Source organism: Macadamia integrifolia, chromosome 6, assembly GCF_013358625.1.
Source record: "Macadamia integrifolia cultivar HAES 741 chromosome 6, SCU_Mint_v3, whole genome shotgun sequence".
Classification (NCBI taxonomy): Eukaryota; Viridiplantae; Streptophyta; class Magnoliopsida; order Proteales; family Proteaceae; genus Macadamia; species Macadamia integrifolia.
In genome coordinates this window covers 36,621,200-36,631,195 of record NC_056562.1, presented here as the reverse complement: position 1 = coordinate 36,631,195, position 9,996 = coordinate 36,621,200, and the positions used below count along the sequence as shown (strand labels likewise).

The window sequence follows — 9,996 nt, the reverse complement described above, 5'->3', positions numbered from 1 at the left end:
AATAGATTAGAAAAAGAAAAAAATTCTCTTTGTTGCCAAGGGTTTTAAACTCGAAATTAGAGTTGAATTGATTCTTCTAAATATCAGAAATTGATCAGAATTGATCCCAATAACCTTAGAATCAACCTTTGACATCAGAAAACCCAGCGATATGATCCTATAAACCCTAAAATTTCACGATCGATTCAACTAACTCAATTCCAACTTTTAAATTAAACATTGCTTGTTGCCCAGATGCTCTCATGTTGATGTTTGGGACTTGGGACTTTAGCTTTGCCACTTTCCTCAGCTTAACAATGATATATTTTGACTTGAGCTCAAGAACTATTCAAACCAGCATGAACTTGCCGGCTATTTATCTTTTAATGGATTGCCCACATTCACTCCATTGGTAGTTTTTTTTTTTTTTTTTTCACTGACATCATATGAAGGGGGACCCTTATGTACTTGTTGGGGCCAATCTAGGGCATATATAAGTTCAAGTAAACTGCGGTGGTTCGTACTTTCCTCTCATAACCTCTCATTAAATATGTGAGTTCGCTGGACTTAAATTGACTTAATATGTAAGATGCCAATATAAAAGGGTGGCATGTAGATTTCTCTCCCTAGTAAAATCTTAAAAGGAGGAAGGGAGTGATGGGGACCATGAAATGAAATATGATGGCAAAATGAAATTATCACTAATTGGTTAAATCTTTGAAGTGGAAGTCACCATTAAATGTGAGTTTTAAAACCCTTAAATTGGATCATAATCTACTGAACCCCTAGAATATGTAAAAGGAAAACAAAGATTTTCATATACCTGTGAAGTTGTTTATTTTTTTTTTTGTTTAATTTTTTTTTTTTAAAGCTTTCTTAATCATGCTAACAGTTAAGTTTTATTGATTTCTATTATTTTTCTAACTGGAAAAAAAAAAAAGGACAAAATATTAAAGATCTAATTGCATTCATGACTGATTCGAAGGAAGATTCGATATTAGGCATAAACAAAAATAACTTCAAAGAGATTTCCTTCTTTACCCTTTTTTTTTAATTAAATTTTGGGTTGAAGTTTCTGTCAATGGAAGGACAAACTCCGATATTAATTTAGGAGAAAGAGTGTCAGTATAAATTCATCATAAGTATACCACACGCACAAGACTCCCACCACTACAGGGCATAGAGAGGGAGCCACTGCAGGGTATGGGGAGTTTCATAATGATCAGCATATACTTGTGATCAGTATGTGAAAAAAACATGTCAGATTCCATCACATTCCAATATAGGAATCTTTTTACCCTGAATTTCTGTTTTTTTTTTTTTTTTTACCTGAAATTTTTAAAAGATAATAAAAGACCATTGAGAAATATCCCAATATCAGCCAATACCGACACGGCCGACATAATGCACAGATCCAGTATCAGCAAATACCGACACGGCCGATCCAAACCCGATACCTAAAGCCACAAAGTCACAACCCATATCTAGAATCACGTTCCCTTTGCATTGGAATTAGGCCTTTGGCTTAGCTTCTTTTTAGTAGGCCCTCGCGCGTGTAATCTTTTTGGTTAAGATTACCAATAAGACCTGGTCCGACCTGACCTCCTTTGGTCCGAGTCGTTCGCACTTTTTTGAGTCAATAAGTCATCTCAAAGAAAAAGCCGTAACCGTAAATCACGGCTCCTCGTGGAATTAGGGATCCCTCACCCTCACCAACAAAATCGAAAACGCATAACCTTCATTCATCATACTTGCCAGCTGGCTATTAATCTCATATATTTAAATATTTGCCACCTGTCATATCAAAAAGCAATGGAGGGAAACACTTGAACGTTTACACGTTACTTAAAACAAATCATTTCCTCGCCGATGACGTCTCTCTCAAAACTCTCACTGTCTCATCGTTTTACTTGACAGTTAACATATAAAAAAATTACTAATTAAAAAAAAAAAAAAAACTCGTTTAGTTGAATCGCCGTTCAGAGTCGGAAGGGAATATATCGCCGATTTCTTGAAAAAAATCATCAACCCGCCACGTCGATGATCCGAAATCCTCGCTGGACCCGAGGAAGATATTGCTCAAGTCTTCACTGAAACGACTGTCCGGCAAGTTGCTCACGTCGAACAGCCCTGGCGCCGTTGTTTCGAAATCCAAGAAGAAATCGTTGTTCAAGAATGGCGTTGTGTCTTCTTCTTCTCTGGACGATTTGAAGATTTCTCGAATGTCACCTTGACCTTCGCGACCTCTCACACTTCCATTACTACTACTACTTCTGCTGCTGCTTGAAATCGCTTCTTCTTCAACTTGTTTAACTGGTTCTTCCCGGATTTTGGACAATGACTCTTCGTTGGAAGAATGGAACCGGAGAACAGAGGTAGGAGAGGAGAGGTTGTGCGACGAATCGTCGCCGGAGTCGTAGCTGGATGACGTCATCGACTTGACTTCGGGTACTGTAGTGGTGGTGGTATTGACGGCGAAGTTGGTCATGGCATCGGGGCCTCTTAACTGAATCGCTGCATTGTCGTAAACCTTAGCCGCTTCCTCAGCGGTGTCGTATGTACCCAGCCACAGCCGCACCCGTCTTGCAGGATCTCGAATCTCGGCTGCCCATTTACCCCATGGGCGTTGCCGTACACCACGGAACTTCTTACCGTTGGACGACATTAACTTCACCGGCCGCCGGGAAGTTGCCGGTCCGGCTGGTCTCTTCCGACTGTTCCGTACGGATCTGTTGGTCCAAGGACCATTGGCGCCACCGTCCTCCCTCGAACAAGACTCGATGTTGATCTCGCTGATGTACCTCTTCACACGGGGGCGGCAGAAAAGCTCGTCCTCTTCGTCACCGGATGAATCCGTAGCGTCGGCATCGGTGACAGAGATTCTCACCACTTTTGGTCCAACTGAGGAGGTACCCAGTACATTTCTTGGCCTCGCCGGCGACCGTCTTGCGAGCTTCTTAGTCACATGGCGGTGTTCGGTAAATTTGTAAGCAGACAAAAAACTTTGATCCATTTCCGACATCGATGACTCAGATTCTCCTATGCTCGCATTGGAAAGGGGAAGCAAAAAATGAAAGGGCAAGGAAGGAGAGCGCGAGAGGTGAAAGGAAGAAATAGAGAGAGACCCAAGAGAAAAAGATACGATTCCTTTGAGAATCCTCAACACGAGGAGAGAATAACTTAAAGAGGGGCCAAGGAAAGCTGAGAGGACGTTTAAAGAGGAGCTTGAAAGTTGGGAGAGAAATCAAAAGTAAAGACTGACTAAATAATGGAGTAATCTATCTATCTATATCTGAAAAGGATGAGAAATTTCAATGAAGTTTAAGAGAGGAAGAGAGACAGAAGAATAGTGTTTAAAGCTAAGACTGAACCGAAGAACAGGGGAGGATAGAAATTTCCCCGAAAGTTACAGAGCTTAATAAAGAAAGAAGTCAGAAACTTCCGTTCCCAGTGAATGGAAAAGGAAAATGATGCTTTCGTTGGCTACTCTTTGATTCTCCGTATGGGTTTCGAATCCGGGAAACAAGATGGATGGATTAAGTTAACAGAGCTTTCGTCTCTGCAGGTAGAGCGAGGGAAAGAGTTCGTTTCAGGAATCTCTAGAGAGAGAGGAAAGAGAGTAAGAGAAGTTTTCAGTGGTGTGACACCGAAATCCCTGTTTTATAGGATCCAAACAACCTCAACTTAGTATCGTAATAAAAAAAAAATTTATTTAAAAAAAAATATTTAAGTTTAAACTAAATGGGTTTAACGGAGGGAGAGGGAATCATCGTAGAGTGTCCGGAGCCCGGCGACGATAATAAACCCCTAACCCACCGCCGCATCCGGATGGTGACTGGTGAGGTGTGATGGGCGAGCGGTGCGGGCGGGACCCGGTAAAAGAGGTTTTAACAAGTTGAAGCCAATAAGGAAGGGAGGTGTGGAATCAATGGTGACATGGCAAAAATTGGGCATTGAATCCGAGATTCAGGTCACGTGACCATCAGACTTGGCCTCCTCCTTTACATTAATTCAGTCAAATCCTTGGGTTCCCAACACCCAACCCCACCCCACACCCTATTAAGGGGTATTTTAGTCATTCCATCTCTCACGTGAAATGTGATCTTTTTTCCAATTTCTCACTCGTTTTTAACTTTTAACATTCGTTTTCTTCCGTTTTAACAGCTAATGGTTACGTGGAGAGCGGCAACCTTGAATTAGGCGCCTCTTTTAATGTAATTTTTATTTTATTTTTTTCTAATTGTACGGCTCTGATTTTGGTTACTATTCTCTCTCTCTCTATACTTTTTACTCCCCCACTTGCACTTTGCCACTGCTACAGTACCGACCTCAAGGTATTCAAATTTTTTTTTTGTTTATTTACCTTTGACAGCAAATCTGCAATTTCTTACCGCAGGGACCAAAGGTACACTTGAAATATCATTCCTAACGACTAAACTTTAATTTTTTTTGGTACTGCGAGAGTGACTACTGTGTGACACTGGGGGCACAATTCCTTTGTGGACAATCATATATCCGGATCCAGCTCTTCAATTGATCGCTCAGGTCTTGTTCATAGTTATTTAGACAAGTGCTACATGTCTAAGCAAAATTTCAACAATTTTCAATAACTCATTTTTTCATGCCTATGTTAATGTCTTATTCATTGTGCCATTTTATAAAAGCATTGAATCATCGACTGGACAAATGGCGATGGATGCTCAAGAGAAGGGTCAAATCCCATATATCTACCAATGATAACAGCTTGGTTGACATTTGATGTTTCCATATCAAACCTTACCATTTTTTTTTTTAAGAGTGTCAAAATTTGGACTAGTAAAGCCTCCTGCTACTTGATGTGTCAATTGGTTAATTGGGTCCAATATTAGATGTGTTGAACTGGTGTTGCTTTGAATGTGTTAGGGTTTTGGATTTTGGATCCGTAACAAATTGATTCAGTTTAATTTTTTATGTGTATACAAAAATTATGATGAAAAGAATACTATCTTGTTTGAGTGGATCTTGTGCCTTGACACATAGGGGGCAAATTGATGGTCACGCCCCAATGAAATACAAAAAACTCACTCTTGGGATGATGTTAGGGTGTGTGACCAAGTAGTATTTTTCTTCCAAAAATTAAACATGGAAAAAGAATTTTCTAGCCACTGGGGAGAGTTACCGGCATACTCTCTCTCTACATGAAATAACCTTGTTGCTTGTTGCTCCTAATTGGAAATTAAGGGCCCGTTTGATAATGTTTCTTCATTTTCTATTTCAAGAAACGGCAGAAACATAAATTTCCGTTTCTAGAAACAGAAACAAAATTGAAGGTGTTTAATAAGTCACGTTTTTAGAAGTCGATAATAACTAATGAAAAAATGGTCACAAGTCGTTTCCAGAAATGACGAAACAAGTTAAACTTGTTTTGCCTGGGCCGTTTCTTGAACCATAAATAAGTAGAAATTTCTATTTCTATTTATGAAAATAAGTGAAACGAAACAGTTTTATCAAACGCTTTTTGCTCTGTTTCTGCTGTTTCTAGAAACAGAAACGGCAGAAACGCGTTTCTTGAAACGTTATCAAAAGGGCCCTAAGTTTCAAACTATGATTTCAATTTTTCTTTTTTTTTCTTCTTCTATAGGGGTGGGGGGTGGGGGGTGGGCTCCACAAACTCTACTTGATGGATTGTATAAAGATTATAAAAAATGACAAGTCAAAACGTAGAATGAATAGATCGTGGTCACGTTAATGTGGTATAATTTAGGTAGAGGTTGCTGGTCCCTACGGTGGAGCAGGGAGGGAATTCAAATTATAAGTATATATAGTTTTATAATATACATAATAGTGTATGCGCATAGTATAATTATAATTATAATATACATAAATGTATGTGTATGTATGACAGGTAAGGTACAGTAATGGAGTGAGTATTATGTATATCATCACCCATTAATGACTTAAACAACAAAAATTATTTTTTTCTTTCTTTTTCCAAAACAAGAACAAAAACAAAAACCAAATATTCCGCCGGTTTGATCGCTACTCGATTTGGGTTGTTTTTATATTAAGTCTGTCTTTGACTCGTTATTATCGGAAGGAAGCTTTGGAATACATCACGTGAGAGAATATGAAGAGAGAGAGAGAGATTTTAACCGAATTTTTTATTCAATTTTTATATATCAGAGGTTGGGAGGAAAGGTGCTCGTGTGCTACTAGAGGTGTCAAATGGTTGACACGCATTGGTTGGTTCGATTGGTATTAAACCGGTCTAAAGTGGTCCCCAACACGAGAAATTTTTTCTTTTCATCATCATAGTACTGAGTCTACGGGCAAGGGAAAGGGCTTCCAATGACAATAATGTGGGAGAGGAATCTGCACGTCACACCAATGATAACGTAAAGAATGAATTACGTAAAAGAACATACGTTAGAATCTACACTCTAACGTCGTGTGCTTTCTATCATGAGTGTATGAAGTAGTAATAATAGTAATAATAGACTAATAGTAGCTCAAGTCTCGAAGTCAAGAGGCCAAGACATGGAAGACCCACTCCCCTCCATATAAAGACTAGAGAGTCAGGTGCTTGATTTATAAACATAGGTATCCCAAATCCCAATAGGTTCTGGACATAATTAATTTTTAATAACCCCCCATAATATATATAATCTTGAGATTAGAAACTCTTGAAGAGATAAAAGAAAGAAATAAAGATAACCCATTAACGAGGTCCTCCTCCCTTATAAAATGTTAACCAAAAAATGATTCCAAGCTTATAGAAAAAAAAAAATCAAAGGTCCCAACTTAATCCTAGAAAATTGTGCAGGATAGTGGAAGAAGGAGATATCTTTAATCTTTTGATAGTTAGGTCATATCATTTACTTGATCATACAATTTCTTGCATCTTCCTTCTTATGTTATTTCTTATTTTTATTTGTCATTCTCCTTCTAACTATCTTGTTAGAGCCTTATAAGACATATGAGCTTACCCCTTCCACACACCCCCTTCCCTTCCCAAACTTGTCCAGCTAAACATGGTGAAAACATCCTTTGGTTTGAGTGATGCATAGTCAATCATGCCCCATTAATTTTTTTTATTTTTTATTTTGGTAACAGCCCCATTAATGTTCAAGTCACACAAAGAGGGAAGAAATGATAGAAATTTTGGTAACAGTCCCATTAATGTTCTTGTGTGTTTGTGTGTGTGAGAGAGAGAGAGAGAGAGAGAGAGAGAGAGAGAGAGAATGCGATAAAACTTTACACAGTAATGCTTTTCAATCATTGAATGGGGTGAGAGGATACAAATGTAATAACATATTTTCTCTCTTTTCCATCCATCTGTTGAAGGTACTTTCATCCTCTGCCGCAGGTGCAGTCGTGCGGCGAGATCCAATGGTCGAGATGACATCGGCACACGCCTCGATGCCATGTCAGCCATTGGATCCTCATCGCACGGCTGCACCCGCAATAGAGGATTTTTTTTGTTGTTGAAGGCACAACCATATATGTACACGGCTTTGCGTAAAACCTTTTGCATTCATTTTTCGATGAATCTTTTTTGTTGTCCTAAAAGTTTTATGATCCACAATCTATAGACAAAATTGATATTTTATTGGTCACAATTGTTTCGAGATTTAGATATTCCCCAGCCCGAGGGTGCTGGAGAGGGACAAATGAGAGAGGAAGAGAGAGAGATATGCCCTCGTGCTTGCTCTCATTGGTTATTGCATTGGCAAGTCACATAGCTTGGCAACGATTATTTCTAAATAGGATTCCTTTATATAAAACCCAACGATCAGAGAGTGATCCTAGGTCTGGGGTGACCTAAGGACGCGTGCCCGAGTCCTCTCAACCCTAAGATCATTTTCTGGTCCCTGGACTCTATGGAGAGGAGACAAATCGTTGCAATCTCCCTCCCATTGTTTAAATCAAGAGGTTACTTCGTTTTGAAAAAAAATTAAGAAGGTAGTATCATTTTATTAAATATAAAGGTAAAGGTTGTCATACAAAACCTTGTACATGAATAACCATCACTTTAGCCATTGGACAAGGAAACTCAATTCTCACGTGAATTAGATACTCTTATGGCGTTACTGAAGTAATGATCATTGATGATTCACAACCATGTATGAAAAGCATGTCCCAAAATTTTAACGGTTGTATGGCAGGGGATTAGGGAACAGGGTTGGCAGAAAAAATAGAGATCCGATTAGCCACGTATATGTGGGGGTTATTTGTTGTGGTATAGGTTATTAATACTCTTTTAAATACTTTGACTGTTGCTTGTAATGTTAATAGAATGTTTAAGAGAATGTTACCTTCTAACCCACGTATATGTTGGTAAACGGGTGTGATTAAGAGGAGGGTATGTGAGAGCATCTTTAGTGTAGGGTTGTATAATCATTTCACACCTATTATGTCTCAAGTTAGAGGGTAGCATTTTTTCTTCCTAAAGGAATATAAAATCTATATGTTTGTAGCTCGTGGTTTAGCCCACAAAGCTCGAGTTAAGAAACAAAACAACCTCACACTATTACTTTTGATGTACATATGGTTTATGGTCTTAATTTACTTTGCTTCCTCCTAACCAAAAATGAGATCTTTTAATTGGATATGCCTTACAACCATGAATTGATGGGATGGGGCAAAAATGCTATTACACATATCTCTCTCTCTCTCCTCCATTCAACAGTGGAAGGCACGATCATGTATGTACATGATCATATGGAAAACCCTTTGTCATTTTAATTCATAGCAATGAAAGTATAATCTTTAAGTTTTTCCTAAAAGGAATAGGAAAAGTTAGACACATGATTGAACAAGTGTGGTCGAGGAGAGAGGATAAGATTGATGATGTGCCAAATTAGTGGACAAAAAAGGTTTTCCAAAATAAATAAATAAAGTTCAATGGTTTGGTAAGCGTCTTTTCCAACTTCTTGGGTGATAAAAATATCTTGGATTTGCATTGTTTCACTTCTAATCAATTATTATATGAAATATCATTTACTTTATACTAATTTCTTTTTCTTCTCATGAAATATGAAATTCAAGACCGGGGAAAATCAACATATATCTAAAATTGGTGAAACATTCTATAAATATTTGTGAAATATGTGAATCAAATAGAAGATGAATTATGATAAAACATAAGATTTTTCTTCAAAGTTGAGTTATTAAAATCATCGTATAGATTTTTTTAATTAAGAAAGAAAAAGTATGTGCCATTTTTTTTTTTTTTTATCCTTTAAACAACAGTTGACATCAATTTTTCTATGCAGATCAAATTTAAAAACTCTTTTCAACACAAGATTTCTTCAAGACTTTTCACTTAGAGGTCAATTTTGATGAATTATCATCAAAGAAAATATTAAAATCAATGACTCAATTGATGAAGAAAATGTAGTTGATAAAAATCTTAATCAAACAATTTATTTTCTTAAATAAAATCCAAAATTTATGGATTAGTAGTAAAAAGATTTCAGAAAATAGGGTGCAATGAGAAAGATATTAGTTTCCATATATATTAGTACTTAGTACTTGTATCATTAAATTCACAAGAAGCCACTATACGTACGGTGCCCACATTCATATCCAAGGCATTGGTTTAGATATAAAAGAAACTTGAAGTGAGGAAAGTCTCCTCCAAATACTATTAACAAAACAAAATTGGTTTACTTAATATATATATATATATATATATACTTAGTACTTGTATTAATAATTTAATTCATTCTAATGTAAGGTCTTACAATATATGTTAGGGGAAGAGATTTTAAGTAAAAAATTAAGATAATAATGATAGTTAAATAGAACTTGAGGGCATTTTTGGTACTTCAAACAATAGGGGGAGTAATAATACTATTTGATTGGTGGCTTACTCCAAACCAAAAAGATTATTTTCTAGCCCACAATTCAAAAGCTTTTCTCCATATTTGCTAAATTTTTTTCTATAAGAATTATACGACTTATCACTTAAATAGTTTGTCATATGATATTTGGATTACAATGCAAAATTTCAAAGATAAAACTGTATGGTTAAAA

At 37.1% G+C, this 9,996-nt stretch overlaps 1 protein-coding gene across 1 annotated transcript; it reads right to left on the bottom strand.

Annotated features, from left to right (window-relative positions):
- Window positions 1-1,696: 1,696 nt before the first annotated feature.
- LOC122081525 (ethylene-responsive transcription factor CRF1-like) lies at window positions 1,697-3,628 on the bottom strand. Its single transcript, XM_042648676.1, has one exon. The coding sequence runs from the start codon at window positions 2,999-3,001 to the stop codon at window positions 1,943-1,945; it is 1,059 nt and encodes a 352-aa protein (XP_042504610.1). The 5' UTR covers window positions 3,002-3,628; the 3' UTR covers window positions 1,697-1,942.
- Between the last annotated feature and the right edge of the window lie 6,368 nt (window positions 3,629-9,996).